Here is a 21,577-nt window from a genome sequence, read left to right on the forward strand (position 1 = left end):
AGAATCAAGAGGGACTCAGATCATTACCTTTTCTTGTGCTTCCTTCCAGGCTTTCACTGGGTCAGATTCAAAACCTCTCTGGACTAACATTTGAATCAAATCTCTCTTTGATCTATTCTCTATGTGTGAGACACAAAATAATGTTTGGGTCAAGAAAACTGATGCCTTTTTTTCTCTGTTAGTTTGATCTAAATTACTTCTCAAAATGTTCTAACTTTTAAGTTTTATAATTTTTCTTCTTACCGATGGTAATTTTCCCCTGTATCTTCTCTAGAATGAAGCGAGCTTGATTGTTAAGCTTGGTAGATTCTGCCCCCAACATTCCTACAAGCCACTCCTTGCGCAAACTATAGTAATTTAATCGTAAATCAAAGAATTCCTTCAGAATATCTTGCACAGTTTCATACTTCTTCAGACATCCCATATGATCAAATAGCACCTACAGAAGATGCAAACAAAATAATATTTTGTAAATTAAACTTTGTTAAAACACCACATAAGTGTGAGTTTATGTATAGTCTAATGTTACATATACACACACACTATATACAGAGTTGGATTTTTAAAAAGTTTCTTACAGAAAGATCATGATCTTATTTACAGAGATGTAAATCAAGATTAACTGCAGTGACATCACTGTAGTTGTACCTATGTACAACTGGTAGGAGATCAAAATCAGTCCCTAATGTACAATCATACACCACATGAACATGCATACAATGATAGAAACAAATCCCATCCAGCTAATGCACTAATATTTTCAAACACTATTTGAAATATTTATGAACATCCCTGAATTTAGCAGAGGCATTTAGGGCCTAATTTTATCTATCTATCTATCTATCTAGATATGAAGTAGTGCAGTCAATTAATCGCAGTTAACTCAAGCGATTAACTCAAAACAAATAAACTCAATTAAAAAAACTAATCATGATTAATCACAGTTTTAATCAAGCTATTAAACAATAACAGAATACCAACTGAAATTTATAACTATTTTGGATGTTTTTCTACACTTTCAAATATATTGATTTCAATTACAACACAAAATACAAAGTGTGAAGTGCTCACTTTATTATTTTTCATTACAAATATTTTCACTGTAAAAAAAGATAAATTGTATTTTTCAATTCACCTCATACAAGTACTGAAGTGCAATCTCTTTATCGTGAAAGTGCAACTTATAAATGTAGATTTTTTTTTACATAATTTTATCACTCAAAAACAAAACAATGTAAAACTTTAGCGCCTACAAGTCCACTCAGTCCTACTTCTTGTTCACCCAATCACTAAGAAAAACAAGTTTGTTTACATTTATGGGAGATGCTGCTGCCCACTTCTTATTTACAATGTCACCTAAAAAGTGAAAATAGGCGTTCACATGGCACTGTTGTAGCTGGCTTTCCAAGGTATTTACATGCTAGATATGCTAAACATTTGTATGCCCCTTCATGCTTTGACTTGTAGATTGTTAATATAAAGATATTATATTAAACCCAGTTTCAGGTGGGTTTGTACTTGGCACAAGTCAGCTGTGCCTCCCCTGCCACTACCAGTGCTACAGAGGCAACACTGCTATTTATACACACGTTAGCTCGATAAGAGCTAGCACAAGTATACATGGACAAGCAGGGGAATTGCCCTCTCACTCGTAGTGTACAGATGCAGTGTAAGGTAAGGCAGAAAGTAAGTGTTCATATGAATAATATATTTTATATTTAAATGGTATTGCCTAGCCGCACAGCTTCTGGGTGAAAAGAAATTTGAACTGTCTAGCTGGCAGAAAAAAAATTCAGTTACTTCAGGCTAAAAGATACCTGAACTCTACAATGGATGTGTTTCTTCTGAGATCTACTCAATATTTTACAGCCATTGAACCAAATTATTATTGTTATTCTATAATGACAATATGATATTAAATACATTTTTTAAGTATACAACATTGTCCAATGCACCAGATTTTTCTGTTGAAGCTTCAAAATTCAAGTTACACTGCCCAATATGAATGAATAAGCCAGAGACAAATCTGCTGCATCACAGAACTAACAACTTAAATGCACAGTAATTCTTTTTGTCAGTAACAAAACGTGAAAGTGATGTGTTATGTCATGTATTGGACCAATAAAGTGCCACCAGCAGGCCATCACAAAAACAGGTGAGCTCACAACAAGCTACCGTAATGATTCTGGTAGTCAAACATAGAAAAGTTACCATAGAATTACAAGTAAGACTTGTTTGAAGTTTAAAGACTTTGTGCAATCCAGCAGCTTCTGCTTGAGCAAGTTTTTCTTCTGTCATTTTCACAACAAATTTCACAGTTGTATCAGTATGGTACTCTTTGTAATCGGAAATTAATGCTGGAGTTTTTTCGGTCCCATTCAACATAGGTTCTAGCACTTGTTCTTTGTATACCTACAAGAAAGATAGCAAACAGTAGAAATGAACAACAAAGCAAGAACTGTAATTCCTCAGCATGGCTTAACAATGCAAATGGATATGCTCAAGTCACACAACGTTAAGGGATTACAATGCTCTGTGTCACCAAGAGCCACTTGGTAAAAAAAAACAAACATCATTATTTGAACCTTTTGACAGGACAATCTGCAGAATGCAGACCAGAACTGGCACCAGTCGTGCAGGCATTTGATGTCCCTAAGCAAAGGATGAATGGCATGTTTGAAGACATACAGAGGATTGTGGATTAATTCAATAAGAAAAAATGGTATTCCTTACAGTACAGTACAGTACAGTACAGTAGGTAGCCTGACAATAAACACACCTTCTACTAAGGCCAAGCAAAAGGAAACCCATGCTTTGTTTCCTGAAATACATACTACCACCAGCCTGAAGAATTCATCTGAATAGGTGATTAAGTTGTCTAGCAAATTTGTCTTAAACTAAATGTATTTCATTGTTACTAACCTGGGTCCATGTTCTAACTGGAAGCTCTGTAATCTCTACTGTATTCCTGTCCACCACAAATATTTCACCACTAACTGCATACTGATTCTGACCAAGTTCCTGGATCGTTCCTTTAAAATTTTTGTAGTTTGGAAGCTGCAGGTGCAAGTAATAATATATATTAATAACGTTCTTCAAAACAAAAAGTTGGGAAGAATTATTTGTTTCATATAAAGCTGTAAATTTACAACACCCTTTACAATACACTGCAGATATATTATAGTACAAATGAAAACAAACATATTAAATGGTGGGAATATATTATAATCAGAACTTTTTTTGGAAGATGGAATTGCACCAGCGGCAGTGAGTTTTTTAGAAAAATGTTAGTGTAGATGTGACGTTATCTGATTAAAATACGACCATATGGATCATTGTTGCAACCACTGTTAAATATTTGCAGCAAATATTGTACAAAGATTGTCGAGTGAGGTGTCTATGAAAAAATTATGTTTTGCTATCTGTATACATGTATCATTTTCGTATGTGAAGTTAGAAGTATTGGAATATCCACCAGCTTTCTGGCGACTGACTGCCTCATTCTTTGCAGTTCACCCTAACTGAGTGACAATAGCTATCCCACACTGGGACACCGGTCACAGCCAGATATGCCATGTAAGATATCTGTACAATTTACCAGATATTATAATCTTGTTTATATGTTTGTATCACCTTTGTATTATGAGTTATAAATATATATGTATGTCTGTATTTCAAACTTGTGCTATGCTTCTGGGTGACACCCCCAGAAAGTTTGGCATCAGCACTGCCTAGCCTGCTTGATGTTCCATTAAGGACCATCAGGTATACAACTGACCCATTGAGAGAAGACAACGGATACACCTTATGACTCAGCAAGGCATGCAGGGACATGCCTATGGACAGAACTCTAAGGCTTCCAAGCCATGTGCTGGTCAGCTTGAGTTTGAAACAAAGGAAACACAGGCTGCATGGCAAAAGACTATAAAAGACAGCTGCATCTTCTCCATTTTGTCTTCAATCCTGATTCTTACCTCTGGAAGAACTTTGCTACAAACAGAAGCTCTGTACAATGGACTGAATGACCCATCCAAGCTGTGGATGTACTCCAGAGACATAAGCCAGCAGTTTATTCCATCACTTGTACAAGCCTGAACCAAGAACTTTGCCATTACTATATGCAATTGATTCCTTTAACCAATTTTAACTCTCACCTTTCTTTCTCTTTATAAATAAAGCTTTAGATTTTAGATACTAAAGGATTGGCATCAGTGTGATTTTTGGGTAAGATCTAAGTTATATATTGACGTGGGTGTGTGGCTGGCCCTTTGGGATTAGAAGAACCTATTTGATGAGATTGGTTGTAAAGAACCACTCATCTCTGAATCCAGTGTTTTTGGTGATATAAGAACTGGAATGCCTGAGGAAACTGCCTTTATGTTTTCTTGTTAGCCAGTGTGTTGAAACCGGAGTTTACTTTTGTGGCTGGTTTGGTATATCTTATAAAAGAATAACCACCAGTTTTGGGTTGTGTTTGCCCTATTTCTCAGCAGTTCGTCCTGAATTTGGCATCCTCAGTCATGACCCACTAAGGCACGGTTACAGTAGACAAGGCCCTTTGGCCAAACAGGACAGAATGCAGGTTAAATACACTGAATGCTCAGGTTCTCCTAAAAGGAAGGCCAACAGATTCCAATTACTGAAAAAAAATTCATTTATGTGGCATTTCCAGCAGTTGGTGAGAGGAAATGCTCTGTGTTGTGAAAGCTAAAGCTGCTTTCTCAAACAAAGACCATGAACAGGGATCGAAGTGCAGAACTCCAGCAAGTGGAACCTGAATTGAAAAATACAATTAAAAAAATAAAATTTTGCTTCTATGAAATGGGCAAATCTAACCCAGTACTGATGTCCAAACTAGTAATAAACATGAAAGGGTTGTTTCTACTGTCTAGATTTCAGCTGAATTTATGCTGAAATGATTTCAGATTGAGTTGGGCTCTTCTTTTCTTCTCGCATTTGGAGCCTCTTCAGATACATGGCAGAACTGAGAGCTTCCCAAACAAACTTTAAACAAATGAACACGTTAAGAGTTATGATTTGGAAATTGTTGGTTTTCCTGTTTAATAACAGCTATGGAGGAACATAAAAGGGAACATAGTTTAGTCAAGACAAAAGAGGCTTTAGAGATTCCAATGCAAGCCATAGAGGCTTTAAGACCGGCTGAAGATCTAGTGTAACTTATCTTAAAGAAATGACTGATACAGCTTTTTAGTCACAAGATCGCAATATTCAATAGTCCTTTCCACAACAATTATGGTTTTGAGAGCACATTGACAAATCAATGAGTAGAATGGAGGAATAAACCTTTAAAAGAATGAGTAAAATTACAATGTACTAGTTTCAATGGGAATAAGACATAAAACAATAAATTCCTCTCCAGAGGTGGTAATCATTTGGCAGTGATGTGTTTCTAAAGTGATATAAGATGCTCTTTATAAATGCAAAACTCAGGTTTGTTTAGGAAACATAAAAATAACAGCATACACTGTGAGTTATATTACCATAGGATGGGGATCCAAGCCATCCAACATTCGGCTGACATTATTCACAATCTCTCTGGTATCATAGTTAGGAAGTTTACAAGCCCATCCTGTACCAATTCCCTCAGCACCATTTACTAAAACCATGGGAATGATGGGAATATACCACTCTGGTTCTACGCGCTGGTTATCATCATAAAGGAACTTAAGCAGATTGTCATCCACTGCAGGAAAAAGCAGCCGTGCTAAAGAGCTTTGAAAAGAAGAAGAAAACAACTTAATTTAACAAGAGTCCAGTAAGTCAAAAAACATGTTACACTATGAAGATTAATGGACCCAAATTTCATCTCATTAAAAAATTGTACTCTCTCTTTTTTTAATTATCATTATGAAGCTGAAAATACTGTTTTCTGACACAAGGACAGAGGTATTATTGAACCTTCATAGTGGAACAATCTGTTCATAATAAATACAGGGTACTTGAGGGTTTTTTTTGGGGGGGGGGGACGTTCTGTGACCACGTGTGCATGTATCTTACCGTCCAATTTTTAAAACATACAGAAAACCGGTACACTGAAGTACTCAGAACTCATGTATTTCATTACCTCCACTCAAAAGACTAGAGGTAAGTCAAGCAGACAGTCAGAAAAAAGAAAATTTGCAGTTTCAAACCAAACCAAAAAAAGCCAAGCTTAACTGTAGGCATGACAGCCTCAACAGTCCATGAAACACTTTGCAAACAGAGGTTTCATCAGTGGGCCTTTGCCAATTATGCACAATAAAGTAGGCAAATCAGTCTCCTAGCACATATGGATCAAATGAACTGGAGAACATATTAAATCTATTAAAGTACTGTACCACAGAAACATTTATATGTGGAAGGGATCCAAAACTGATATTCATGCAGAAGGGAATATAACTAGAATAATCAAATGAAATTAACAAAAGGAAATTAAGACTCAATATCAATGTGAACTAATTTATTAAGGGAAATGGTAGAAGCCACATAGTGTAACATTTACAATCATACTGGACAAAATACTAGATTTTACTATAGGGAACAAATTCTGTCTGCCAAACTACATTCTAATTTACTTCCAGGCCACTCCACTGTCTTTAAATTATATTCTCAATTATACTTAGGAAATCCCATTAGCTTACATTGTGGTTGCACAGGTGCAACTGAGATCATAATTTTGTTTGCAGAATCTAAATGCTGGCCATGTGGAAGAAGAAAACAACACAGCTTGACTTTCAAAGCTTATACTGAGTTGTAAGGCTGCCACATAGAAATAAATTCATGGGTAAAAGGACTGTAACACATTTTATGTGGAATCAGAAAGACACAACATGAAATCTCAAAGTTCCATTTTTGAAGACTGACAGTTGAACTGGATGATCTGCCTTTTCAATCTGTAACCTTATGATTCAAAGTAAAATTTGTACAGCTAACTTTTTTTTTTTTAAGTCCTCAAGTACTATTCTCACAAAATTAGCAGGAAAATCTATATGAACAAAAAATGTATTTGCACATGTAAATCAGGAATTTGAGCACATGCAGCTACTTGGTCTCTTACATGCATGCTCACAAACAAATACATGCTTGGAAATCTTGTAGTGCAAAAGCAATTTGAAAATTTGGCTTTATGTGTTTTTAGTTTAATTTGTTCTGAGCAAGCTTTTACCTTAACATTGTGAAAATATAACGAGGGCTGGCAGCATCCTTCCCACCATGAAGCCTGGTACCAAACTGACCAATAGGCTGCAGTAGATTAACATTGTTACTTCCAACAAAGTTCTGAGCCAAGTTGACAATAGTCATCATTAATGCTTGCTGGAAGAAAATACATACACATTGTTACTATTCCGTGTAAGAAACTGCACTCTTTTCTAATCAGCAAGTATAACAGGTTTTCATTGCCAGATAATCCATGACTCATTCTACTCTGATTTCAAACATGGTCTCTCTGAAAAATGGAAGGCTATAATTTATTACAGAAACAGGGAATCTGTAGTTCAACTGTTAAAATACTGTACTCTCTCTCATTGTCCTTCTGTACAAGGAAGTTTTCATATGCTTTACTTTCTCATCCCCTACTCTCACACACGTTTTGTTTGAGTTTTCAAACACTCGCTTCTGTGTACAGGAAATTGTGCACCATCCCTCCTCTCCCACAAAATGATCATGGTGGCTTTTTGAATGTATATTTTTATATTTATATTTTGACAATGCTAGTCTCTGGCAGTATAGCTAATATTCCAGATAAATACCAGAAAGGCCGGAAAACAAATACTTTAATCTTATTAAACACAAGAAACTGTGTTAGACAATTTCAAAATGTCCTGGAAAGAGACCACAAAATCCCATTTTTACTTTTGCATAAAAACAATATGTTTGTCCTGCCTAAGTCTAAAACATGGTCAGGTATACAGTTGGCATGACTGAGGACCTGGTCCAAGTCCACTAACTCGTTGCCCCAGCATAATTTCCCACAGCCTAGAATCTTTGGTTGAGACTTCGCTGTGCATAAAGGAATAAAACTAACTGTCTTCTTATCAAAATGGATTCCATTTGGTTCACTTTCTTAAAAAGGTTCTGAACACTTCTACTCGTAGGACTCTTGGTCAATCATTAAGTGCTGTTGACTAAATAAAAAATTCGCCTATATTCTATATAGAAAAAATACATCCTTCCCATTTTCGTACTCACCTCTCCATGATGATAGGCTGACATTTCAGCAACAGAACCAGCCAGCTGAGCAACTTTAACCTCACGTTTATCGTTTCTCTTAAAGCAAGTGAACAAAACTTTGCGCTGTCCTGGCTTAAAACCTGTTTAGAAGAATAATGCTTTTTAAATACACACACACACACCCCTTTTTGAAATGATAAATTCTCTCTCTAAGAGAACACATTTCTAATCTTTTTTGAAAGGGAGACAAATGTTATGTTGAATGAAAATAAATCTACACAATATTTAGCAAATTCATAAACACAGTGTAAAAGAACACATTTATATTAACCAACTGTAAGCAAACACTGTGCTGATGAAAAGAAACAGCAATATAAACTGAAGTTTTCCAGCTAATTAACTTAATATTAACATGCAGCATTCAATAATTCCCCACACTATCCTGCTAAATCTCAATCCTATCCCTGGATTCAGAAAGGTGCCTTCTGCGTTCCCCATGAAAAGCCACCCAAATATGGCTGAGTTATTTCTGAAAATCGCCCTTTGCAACGCTCTGCATACATCTGTTGTTAGAGGCTGGCAGCTAAATTTTAAGAACATTTCATATGGACTGAGCATAAATTAGAAGTTGTCTGATTAAGGGTTCTTCTCTATTGCAGCTGAATAAGAATGGGAGTCTGTGTGTACCTCTCTCTGGGTATCACTTGTCTTAAGCACACCTTGTGCTTTGTTGTGAAGTCTATGTTGTTGTCCAAGCCCCTTTTTCCTGGTTGAGCAAGAACACATGGGCTGAAAACAGGATAGTCATATATCTCCTTCTCCTGCTGTGAGCTTTACAAATTGAGCATGCTTTGTGTCTGGGGTGCTTCTTTGCATGTCTATGTTGCTCCACGAGAGAAATGGTGGTGAACCTGACAGAATTCCTGAAAGATCCCAGCATGGGTCCAATGCCTCCAAAACTCTGTCCTTGATGTGAGAAGGGAAGAGGACAGGAGTTTCACCCTAATCCACTCCCTGTTGCTAATTTGAATTGAATGTTGATGAATATGAGCACTGAAAGAAAGGAGCACTTGCAACAGAAGTAGAGCACCTTCACAGTACAGGGAAGAGGTTTGGCCAAGTGGACAGATTGTTAAGCTACAGCTTGAGCTGCCTCTAGTTTTACTTCAGAGAGGAGACAACTCAGTACTGTACATTACAGGCAACGTAAAGAAGCAGAAACATACAGGTTCTAGATTTCTCTCACTAATTCCAAAAATTCATTCTCACAGGACCAACGTCTTTTCAAATACAGTCATATCCTTCAAAATGACAAGGATAAAAAGATACATCCTTATAAATCACCATGAATATCTACTTACCATCAACCAGGGATGGAATAGATCTCTCATTGTCTGAGTTTGAGAAGAGAATCAACTCCTTGTTAATGAAGTCATTGTAAGTCAAATGCTTTGTTGCTGTACCATACAGAAATTGCTAAAAGAAAATGTATATATCAGTATAATTTCAACATTGAAACTGCATTAATTTTAGCCATCATCCTCCAGGCCTCTTCTCCTCATTTAGAACTAACCTCTGGAAGGCCATGTAACCGACGCTGTCTTCTGTCTTCCATGAAGTTTGTTAACCACTCTTTTCGGTCATCAATTTTCTTTTTGCTGAAGGCCTGCAAATATTTCAGTTCATCTTATTAGCATATACAGCATTACACGTGTAATTTTAACAATTATTGTAAAATGTTGTATAGTTGTTTTAAATATGCAGTAACTTTTATTAAAGGTAAAAATTATAAAAACAACCTGTATACACTGCTGCTCAAACAGAGGAATTATTTAAATACATATCCTCTTGTATACCCACTCACAACACTCAGATCATTTATTGTCGGTAGGTTTTCAAACTGGCAGTTCTCTGATCAGCAGGTTCTTGAGCTTTGCAATTGTTTCTGAGATCCACACAGGCCTTGCTGGATCCAACTATAGGTAATTCAGTCCAGGATGTAGCCACCACAGTCAGGGACAGTTCCTGATAGCACAGCTTTATTGGAATTGTACTGCTAAGGAGCAAGAAGATGCCAGGGATACAAATACAGTTCAGAAGTATAGGCTTTTTATGGATCCCAATGGCCGCTCAGAGCATTCTGTGAGGGGAGAGGGAAGTGGCCAAATCTGTTCCCTTTCCAACTAGACCAATGGAGGACAACCTTTGTATGCTATCGCCATGAACTTTTCCTTCCCCCTTAGCTAATTGCCTTCAAGTTTTACTGTAGAAAGGCGCAATCTGGTCCTTCGTTTTCACACCGATTGAGTAGAGACAGAGTAAAGAACTAGGATTTGGTCCTGTGTGTTTTGGGATGAGCATTTCCAGCTCACAGACTGTCCGTTTATCTGCGTCGTCTAGGTGTGCCGTGCTTCTTCAGCTCAGAGTAAAAATGTTTTACAAGACAATGTATGTGGAAACAATTTTCTGTTTGCTATTCTATTTCCATTTTATAAATCATTCAGTAAACTACCCTAAAAAATTATCTGAACTTTAAAATTTCATTTTATTCTGCTCTGATACAATCCAGTACAATTCTTTTTAGTAGTCCAACCATATAAGCCCTAGAAGGCCCCATTTCCATCCTCCAAAAACCTACTCCTAAAGAGAAATGTGGAGCTGCCAGGGTGGAGTCTGAAAGAGAGATTAAATGGTATATGAGTTTGCTGCCTTCCACCTCCTACAACTCCAGATTTAGATTCATAGACTTTAGGACTGGAAGGGACCTCGAGAGGTCATCGAGTCTAGTCCCTCGCCCTCATGGCAGGACCAAATACTGTCTAGACCATCCCTGATAGACATTTATCTAACCTACTCTTAAATATCTCCAGAGATGGAGATTCCACACCCTCCCTAGGCAGTTTATTCCAATGTTTAACTACCCGGACAGTTAGAAACTTTTTCCTAATGTCCTACCTAAACCTCTCTTACTGCAGTTTAAGCGCATTGCTTCTTGTTCTATCCTTAGAGGCTAAGATGAACAAGTTTTCTCCTTACTCCTTATGACACCCTTTTAGATACCTGAAAACTGCTATCATGTCCCCTCTCAGTCTTCTCTTTTCCAAACGAAACAAACCCAATTCTTTCAGCCTTCCTTCTTAGGTCATGTTCCCAAGACCTTTAATCATTCTTGTTGCTCTTCTCTGGACCCTCTCCAATTTCTCCACATCTTTCTCGAAATGCGGTGCCCAGAACTGGACACAATACTCCAGTGAGGCCTGACCAGTGCAGAGTAGAGCGGAAGAATGACTTCTCATGTCTTGCTCACAACACACCTGTTAATGCATCCCAGAATCATGTTTGCTTTTTTTGCAACAGCATCACATTGTTGACTCATATTTAGCTTGTGGTCCACTATAACCCCTAGATCTCTTTCTGTCATACTCCTTCCTAGACAGTCTCTTCTCCTTCTGTATGGGTGAAATTGATTGTTCCTTCCTAAGTGGACCACTTTGCGTTGGTCTTTATTAAACTTCATCCTGTTTACCTCAGACCATTTCTCCAATTTGTCAGATCATTTTGAATTTTGACCCTATCCTCCAAAGCAGTTGCAATCCCTCCCAGTTTGGCATCATCTGCAAACTTAATAAGTGTATTTTCTATGCCAATATCTAAGTCGTTGATGAAGATATTGAACAGAGCTGGTCCCAAAACAGACCCCTGCAGAACCCCACTCGTTATACCTTTCCAGCAGGATTGGGAACCATTAATAACTACTCTCTGAGTATGGTTATCTAGCTAGTTATGCACCCACCTTATAGTAGCCCCGTTTAAGTTGTATTTGCCTAGTTTATCGATAGGAATATCATGTGAGACCGTTTATCAAATGCCTTACTAAAGTCTAGGTATACCATATCCACTACTTCTCCCTTATCCACAAGACTCGTTATCCTATCAAAGAAAGCTATCAGATTAGTTTGAAAGCTGTCAGATCCTTTCACCAAAAGACACTAACAGAGCTAAAAAAAAGTTTTTTGTTGAAATTAGTTAATTAGAAAAAATCATATTGTCAGTATCCCTTTAAGAACTGTTGTAATGTCCTTGCATAATGTCAGGTGGTGAGATAGATGTTCACCAGGCCCAGCCTCTGAATGTGAATTGTAATATTGTTCAAACATCAACAAAATAACCTGAAAAATGAAAAAAATAAGTAAGTAACCACTGTACACTAAGAGTCAGGATTTCTTGACCCAATACTTGCTGCAAGTGATGGCATTCATAAAACATGGCACACAGGAGTTTTAGAAGTTCTTACCAGTGTAATGGCAGCATCATCTTCAGGACCAGCATATCTGAATAAGATCCGATGCCTCTCCATGTCAGCAAAGTATTCTTTTGCTTCTTTAGCAGTGCTGGTACCCAAACCTGCATGATGAGGAGAAAACAATTACTACATAATCATACTGTTTGAATTATCATGTTTTCCCAACAATTTACTGGGATTGACTTGAAATAACTTCAGAAACTATTCTACTAGTGCTTACTAAAACAAACAGACACCACCCAATTATTGCTTTTTCAAGTCCATGAGTGGTTTTTTTTTAAAACAAACCTTTGTAGTATTTTATCTTCCATGCTTTATGATTCTCCATATGTTTCTTCCACTCATCAAATTCAGGGATACTATAGAAGGCAAGTTCCTGCTTACTTTTGCTTGCCTTAAAAATAACAAAAATATACCTAGTCAGTCTTTTTTATAATGTTATCTACAACACATCAGAACTTTATATTGTCAGTATATGCTGTACCTTTACAATGGGAGTAATGAATTCCTCAAGAAAACCATGTTTCAAAAGAGATGGCCAATTGTGATGAATAAAGTTGATGAACAAGCCTTTTATGTGAGATCCATCCTGATCCTAAATATGAAAAAAGGAACACTTATCAGTGAATACGGTATATTAGCTCCAGCGCAAGAGAAATGACAAAAACAAAGAATGTATGATTAAGGAGTCAACGTGTCAGTACTTTCAAATCTCACTGACCTGGATAAGAATGAAGCAATGTTTTTTTAGTGGGAAACATGTAATCAAATGGGTAGTTTCAGTTCTGGGTTGTGCAAGCATAGCCCAGGGGACAAGACCTCCTGTAGCTGATGTCCTCAGAGAGCTACAACCTTCTTTTCATCAGCAGCAAGACACCATAGATGCAGAAGTGTATGGCTTGAACGGAAAGGGGAGTGGCTGAATGGATTCCCTGGACAGGTTCTGTTGATAGGGCTCGTCAGCAGTGTCAGCAGCAATTTAACGAAACGGTTACTCACCCTGTGTAGTAACTGTGGTTCTTCGAGATGTGTCCCCCCTATGTGTGCTTCACTGTGGGTGTGCGTGTGCCCCCTTGTGCCTTTGAGGAGAGATTTCTCATAGCACTGTCCTTTTGGCTGGCGCATGCATGTTACTCAGCCTCAAGGTCCGTGCTATTGTTATATAGCGCTCCACAGGTGAACCACCCTCAGTTTCTTGTTTACCATGATGCTTCACAGCAGAGAACTCCGAAGCAGAGAAGAATGAGAGTGGGCAGTGGAGCACCCACAGGGACACACATCTCAAAGAACCACAGTTACTACTGCATATGGTGAGTAATCATTTCTTTTTCTTTCAAATAGTGTCCCTGTGGGTGCTTTACCAGGTGACTACTAAGCAGTTCCTCTAAGGAGGAGGGGACTTTGGAGTTGAGTCTAATATAGAGGAAAGTATAGCTGATCCATCAGAAGTAGAATTGTGAGTTACTGCATAGTGCTCAGTAAACTATGTATAGAAGTCCAAGTTGCAGCGCTATATATCTCAATGATGGGAACATTTCTGAGAAAGACTGTAGAGGTGTGTAGCAAGGTGGTGTGGCGTCCCTCAGGAACAGGAAGGGACCACAACACGCCTCCTGGTGGGTAGGACCAGGAGAGCCATGTCCGCCCCGCTGGAAGTGGAAAGGCGGGACAGGAAGTGGAAGTACAAAAGACAGGCTCTGCTCAGTTGGGCTGGAGCCACCACAGGAGACAGATGCATCCCGGCTGTTGCTGGAGCCTGCAGAGGAGCTGCCAGGGCTGCCTCCTGAGAACTGGCCAGAGCTTCCTGAGACGTCAGACAACTCCCACAGTATAGAGCTACCAAACTCTGGTATGTAGGAAGTAGCGTAAGAGAACTAAACACTCATCTGGTTGCCTGTTGGTCTGATATAAGGTCACAATGCTGCAGGCGGATCCCCGCAGATATAGTGGCAGACCACTCTTCCACTGTTAGGACCCTGGGCTGATATGCAGTGGAGTCAGGCAGGCCCATGTCCCCCTAGCCCCAGCCACCCCACCCCTGGGGTGGCAGTACCCCCATCTTAGGCCAGGAAGCCTGTGGTACTCTACCATCCACCCCTGCCTGAGCCCCTAGACTGTGCTGGTGCTCACCCCTGCCTGAACCCCTAGACTCTGTTGGTGCTCACTCTTCCCTGAGCCTCTAGACTCTGTTGGTGCTCACCCTTCCCTGGGGCTCAGATTGCTTAGCTGCTCTGCCTTGATTGCGGGCTAGAGGCTACTAACTGTTTGTTGCCCTGCCCTGACCGAGGGCCCGGATCTCATAGACTGCAGTACTGCTCTGCCTGGCTGGAGGGCTGCAGCATTTGGTGCAATTAATTCCCCCCTTTTGAACTCACCTTTACAGGTATGCAACAGTGAGGAGACATGGCCTCCCTCAGAGAGTAACAGGGAGGGACGGCCACGCACCCTACAAGGTGGAAATAGACCTCATAGAGTGAGTTTGTATGTCTCAGGGTGTTTGGAGATTACAAGATTGGTAGCAACAACTATGCAGTTGGATATCCACTTAGAAAGTCTTCATTTAGAGATTGGGGACCCTTTTGATCTGTCTGTGATAAAATCAAATATTTGGAAGTCTTTCTGAAAGGCTTAGTCCTGTCAAGATAGAAGACCACAGCTGTCCTGACCTCAGATGTGTGTAAGAGTGCCTCTTCTTTGCCTAGGTGAGGTTCAGGGTGGAAGATCAGGAGGGGAATAGGTTGGCTGATAAGGAACACCCTGTACTGAAAATGGTCCTGACCAACAGCAAAGCATAGGCATCTTTTGCGTAGTTGATGGATCTGTAGGGCCCTATAAAATTCATGGCCATGAAAAATGTGTCAGTGACTGTGAAATCTGGTCTTTTGTGTAGATTTACCCTATGCTATACAGATTTAACAGGGGAGACCAGTGTTTCTCAAACTGGGGTCCCGACTCAAAAGAGGGCTGTGGGGGCGGGGGGTGTCACAAGGTTATTGTAGGTTGATTGCAATATTGCCACCCTTACTTCTGTGCTGCCTTCAGAGTTGGATGGCCCAGCAAACAGCTCTGAAGGCAGCACCCTGCCAGCAGCAGCGCAGAAGTAAGGGTGGCAATACCATACCATGCCACCCTTACTTCCATGCTGCTGCCTTCAGAGTTGGGTCAGGACGCCTACAGTTACAACACAGTGAAAGTTCAGATTTAAATATCTGAAATCATGACATTTATTATTTTTAAAATCCTATGACTATGAAATTGACTAAAATGGACAGTGAATTTGGTAGGGCCCTACCTATATGTAAATATGCCTCCTGAAGATCTAGGACTGAGAACCAACTCCTTGGTCCAGTGATGGAATTATTGCTGCATCACCATTTTGAATTTTTGCCTTCACAAAGGTGTTGAGTAGCCTTAAATCTAGGATGGGTATCCAACTGCTGTTCTTTTTTGAACCATGAAACACCTGGAATACAACTCCTTCCCTCTGTGTTGCTACAGAACCAGTTCTATAGTACCCAGGAGTAGGAGAGAGCCTATTTTCTGTTGTAGAAGGTTTTCGTGAGAGGATTCCTGAAGAGGGATGGGGAAGGGACGCTGGCAGTCACAAGAGAAGTAAAGTGAATGGAGTACGCTACAAATATCCTCTCCCAAACCCATTTATCTGTACTGATTGACTCTCAAGCCCACTGGAAGTGATAAGGATGGCAGGTGAATCAATGCAGCTGGTAAGAATGAGGATGGTAACTCAGGACTCGAACACCCTATCAAAACTGGTGCTTGATGGTAGAAGGCTTTGAGGTCAAAGGTTGAGAAGTTGGTGGTTTTCTTCTCTGGAACCTCTGTCTCTTGTGTTGAGGTTCTTCTGATCTCTGGGAGCTTGAGAACTGAGCAGGATGGGATCTCTGTGCCATCTAGGACTTACTAACCTCTCTCTTTTGGGCAGGTGTGTAGATCCTGAGAACACAAAGTAGCCCTGAAGTCCTTTAAAAAGTGCAGAGATTGGTCCATGCTGTCAGCAAACAGTTTATTACCATTTACCGGGTGGCAGTATCAACAATCAAAGGAGGCCTGCAGAGATGTTCTGGCGAGCAGCTGGCCTTTTGCAATAATTGCCTGGAATTGCTCTCTGTGTTCTGCTGGGAGATGCTCAATAAATGAGTTCAGCTTGGTATAATTTGTATGATTATATTTTGCCTATAAAACTTAGTAGCTGGTAATTCTGAATTGTAAAGTAGCTGACTGAGTGTTGTCAGTAGCATGTCCATGGCATACGCTGAAGTGATAGTAACTGAAGGAGCTGACATTACTGTAAATCTCAACTGCTCTGAGCGGTGTAAAGATGGAGCCCTAGCAGGCTTCTTCAGTGCCAGGTGAGAAAAGGCAGTGCTCTTCTTGTCGCCTCACTCTGCTGACAGTAACCGACGATAGTAACCAAGCCCAGAACTTTACAGTCTTTGAATTTGACAGCGCCCTTGGTACCTGAGGAACCAGCAGCCTCATAGATACCAGATTGGAAAGCAGTGGGTGCCAAAGTATCCGGAGTCATCAGAGACCACAACTTCTTTGAGGTAGATTCCCTATGTGGAGAACTTGGGGGACAGCCTTTGGGGGTCTTATGAGAGGAATCTTGGGTCCTCCTCTTAGATGCTGTCAAGGAGTGTGGTTTGGAGACAGGGGAGGCAGCGGATTACTCAGCGACCAGCATATGGGGGGATCCTCTGGCTATGGACAGAGGCTGGGCGCAGTGAGATCCCCATCATGAAGAGTTTGATCTCCCTGTTTTTTTCTGGCTCTAGATTTTAATGCCAGACATAAGCTGCACTTCTGGGAAATATGAGATTCCCAGAGGTAATGGATGCACCAGGACTGTCCGTCACTCATTGGGATTGCCTCCCAACATAACAGGTAACTTTTGAAACCAAGGAAAGCGGGCATGTCCTCCCAGTAAAGTAAAAATCTCTTAGGAGGGTAGAAATTAATATACTTTTTTTTAAAATTGTTTTTAAACTAGTACAGCTAAAACTAGTACTAAGTAATGCTAAGGACAACTACAATAAACTAACTACTAAAAGATCTAAGGGGACACAGTTGAGGTAAAACTAAACATAGACAACTGTTAAGGCTCCATCTCAGGCCAAGGCAGTTGAGAAGGAACTGAAGGTGGTTCCCCCCTGCAGTGTTATATAGCAACAGCACAGAGCATGAGACGGCATAACAGACGTGCATTGGCTGAACAGACATTGCTATCAGAAATCTCAGACCAAAGGCATAAGGTGGCGCAAGCATACCTACAGTGAAGCACCCTACAGTGTAGCACACTGCTACAAGGAGAAGCTTCCCTTCCCAATGGAATCCTGTACACTTTCTTCTGGTGAATATATCAAGGGATACATCATTCTCCAGTGACTCAACAAGTTGTGATTAGCCCAATATAAAGCCACAGATTTTCAATGAATAATTGCCTTTCACTGTAGCAGCATGTAGTCCCAGATGACTATTCGTGGCAACTGCCCAAGCCGGGCATTACAGTATCGACAGCTTCAACCTGCTGTGCCATGTGGCACACCTGAAGCACGGCCATGCCACATACGTTCAGTTTGATATTGCAGATGACATTCAGCTGATGTCTACTAAATTCTGTGATACCATCTAGGTTGGTGGTTTCTGATTGGGAAACGTATACAAGCCTCCAAGCGTCAGCTGGAACCAACAGATTCTACCAAGCCTATTACACCCAGCTGTCTACGTCGGAGACATCAACAGCCATCACACAGACTGGGGAGTATAAGGAGGTTGACACCAATAGTGAACAACTTGAAGACTGGGCATCTCGAAACGACCTTGCCCTTATCCATGATGCTAAGCAGCAAGGCACATTCCATTCTTCTAGATGGGATCGTGACTATTCTCCTTACTTGTGCTGGGTCAGTTCATGGACACCCTCAGCCAGCAACATGCCAAGTTTTGGATACCTTCCCACGCAGCCAACACAGACCGTTGCTGATCCATATCGGGCTACAAATTCCAGTTGTCAAGAGTTCCAAAAAGAAGTAGTGGAACTTCCGAAAGATACCGGGAAGTGCTGGAGAAGAGTGTGGTTACAAACCAGCCCAGCATATCTTGGTAAATGAGACCTACTGTCGCTTCTGTGGTGCTATCTATAAAGCAGCCTGCAGAGCCATCTCACGTGGTTGCCGCCCGGTCTACATCCCTTGTCTCGATGCGGAGAGCACTGCATCTGGTGACCCAGATGTCGCTGACCATCTGATCGAATCGTTGGACACTGCTCGCTGAGCCAGATGGGAGGAGATGACCGAGATGAGCTTTACCCACTCTAGATGCAAGTGTTGGAGTCTGCTCTGACACCTTGGAGCAGTGCAGCAGCCACCTGCACTCTGCTGACCCTCAGTGACACCCAACCAGGTAGCTGGACACCTACTTAAAATGACCAGAGCACCTTTGGAGAAACAAGTGCGAAGACAAGCGAGGAACGAATGGCATATGTTTAAACATGAACACCAGATCAGAACCTGCCCACAACCATTCACTGTAACAGACACTGGGTAGCATCAAGTGTGGAACAGATGCAGGCTATGACAATATACACCTCTACCCCAATATAATGCCACCCAATATAACGTGAATTCGGATATAACGTGGTAAAGCAGCACTCAAGGGGGAGAGAGCTGTGCACTCTGGTGGATCAAAGCAAGTTCGATATAACGCAGTTTCACCTATAACGCGGTAAGATTTTTTGGTTCCCAAGGACAGCGTTATATCGAGGTGTATCTCCAGAATTCCTGGAAAACCTTGGAAAAGACCCAAGTCAAGCATCAAGCTATTGTCTCATATCATTATTGCCGGCGTGCTTCAAGGCTCTGGAGTGCTTGGTCCTACAGTGCATATTACCCAACATGGAGAGAATTCTGAGCCCTGACCAAGCCGGCTTTTGCCAAGGCTGTAGCACATATAACAAAGTACTTGTGCTGACAACATTTGTTGAAAATGGCATCCAGAGAAACTTGAAAACAGGCGCTGTTTTCATCGCTCTAACAGCAGCATACAATACGGTATGGCATACTGGCCTGCTCGTGAAGGTATTGTGGGTCCTGCTACCTTGGGTCATAGGCGTCGTTGAACTGTTACTCCGTGATAGGCAGTTCAGAGTCCATATGGGGGAGGAGACGAGTGCTTGGAGACAACAGAGCAATGCGTTACCCCAGGGTTCTGTGCTTTCTCAAACCCTGTTCAACCTTTACATCAATGATCTGCCAGGAATGGAGTCATAAAAGTTCATTTACGCAGATGACATATGTTGCGCTACCCAGGCCTGGACGTTTCACAAGCTTGATGCCACCTTAAACTGGGACATGATAAAATTAGCTGACTACTGTAAGACTTGGCGCCTCCAGCCAAGCGTCATAAAAACAGTCTCCAGTTTGTTCCATCTTCATCATGCCAGCGCAACCCGAGAACTGAATGTTTATCTGACTGGTCAGAAGGTGAAGCATGAAGTAGAACAGGTCTATCTAGGTATGACCTTAGACCGCACATTGAGTTACCATGCCCATCTGGTTTTGATCTGCCCCATCGCCAATGGTCCCCACTGAACAGGTTCCAGCTTAGGGGCAGGATTTTATAATTGTACTATGAGAATGAATGTATGATTTGATTTCTTCCTGCCAGCCACCCTTTTTGAATAGCAGAAGGGAATGACCCTCTGGGACACAGGTAGAAATGCATCTGACAGACTGCCAGCGTCTGTACTGATGTTAAGGCAGGGACAGACCAGAACAATCCTTATGGCTGATTATGGTCACCCTTTTGTCTACTATGGTTTCCTATATGTATTACAAATTAGGCACTCTAGTTAAATATACATTTCTTTGTTCTAAGGTTTAGTAAGTAAGAGGCAGGATCTTGTATTGTGTCTATGTTAAGGAGATTAGAGGAACGTTGAAGGCCCGGGCCCCAGTGTGAATTGTTTTGATAATAAGATTTAGGAAGCCTTAATTTACAATGTCTTTTGCTCTCAAAGGTCTCTGTAAAAGACTGTTTGTGTGAATGAGGAATGCATGTATCAGGAAAAAGTAAGGTGTGAAGGCCATTGTTATAGCCAGATGGTCAAGGAAGGAGTGAAGAGACTTAACCACACCAGAGAACCATCAACACACATCCATAATGAAGAAAGGGCAGATTGATGACCCTGAGGTAAGGCTGGCACCCCTAAAGACAAATTAAATCAAATCTGTGACAGGATGACCCCCTCAGAGATGTTTTGGAATGCTTACATCAAAAGATAACTCCAATTAAGAAGTAACTGGTCAGAAACTGACACAGCAAAATCGATAGACTTCAACAGAGAAAAAAAGACTGTAAGAACAAGGTGCTTTGCCATGGGACTTTGGGTTCGTCTTGCCACTACAGGAGCATCGGATCACAACCAACAAAGCCTGGCTCCCCTCTGCGACCAATCTGGCTGGCTACTAGATTGATCCAGACTCTGGACTGGTAACTATAAACATCAACTGGTAGGACTCTGTGTGCAGGCATAGTGTGTGTTTGTGTTTGAAAAGCACATGCTAACTGTTGTATTCTCAATAAATGCGGTGTTTTTGCTCTCTCCCCTATTTTTTTTAAATGGGGAGAAAAAGAAATAAAAGGTTCTTAACCAACTAAGCTAACTACACTAAACTACTTGACTAATCTAACTAAACTAAGTCTGAGGTAAGGCAAGCTGGAGCTCCAACTCGGACCAAGGGCGGTTGAGAAGGTACTGCACCAGTTAATTGCCACTGCAGGCCTGAGACAGGGAGAGTGCATGTGCGGCTCATTTATCAGATATTAGGAATGGCAATATACAAAAACCTGTAGGAGAACACCTCAACCTCAACCTCCCTGAACACAGAATAGCAGATTTAAAGGTAGTCATCCTGCTGCAAAAAAACTTCAGGACCAGACTCCAAAGAGAAACTGCTGAACATCAGTTCATTTGCAAATTTGACACCATCAGCTCAGGATTAAACAAAAACTGTGAATTTCTAGCCAACTACAAAAGCAGTTTCTCCTCCCTAGGTATTCACACCTCAACTGCTAGAAGAG

General features: G+C 40.7%; 1 protein-coding gene across 1 annotated transcript in view; it reads right to left on the reverse strand.

Moving 5' to 3' along the window:
* Positions 1-21,577, reverse strand: part of TOP2B (DNA topoisomerase II beta) — a 118,339-nt gene that overhangs the window by 24,077 nt on the left and 72,685 nt on the right. The window contains 12 exon segments of the mRNA XM_030550975.1: positions 28-119; positions 244-439; positions 2,212-2,412; positions 2,923-3,057; positions 5,502-5,733; positions 7,166-7,314; positions 8,191-8,312; positions 9,534-9,648; positions 9,746-9,838; positions 12,467-12,576; positions 12,764-12,869; positions 12,960-13,070. Of these exon segments, the coding sequence (XP_030406835.1) occupies positions 28-119; positions 244-439; positions 2,212-2,412; positions 2,923-3,057; positions 5,502-5,733; positions 7,166-7,314; positions 8,191-8,312; positions 9,534-9,648; positions 9,746-9,838; positions 12,467-12,576; positions 12,764-12,869; positions 12,960-13,070 (1,662 nt within the window).

Source organism: Gopherus evgoodei, chromosome 2 (assembly GCF_007399415.2).
Source record: "Gopherus evgoodei ecotype Sinaloan lineage chromosome 2, rGopEvg1_v1.p, whole genome shotgun sequence".
Lineage (NCBI taxonomy): Eukaryota > Metazoa > Chordata > Testudines > Testudinidae > Gopherus > Gopherus evgoodei.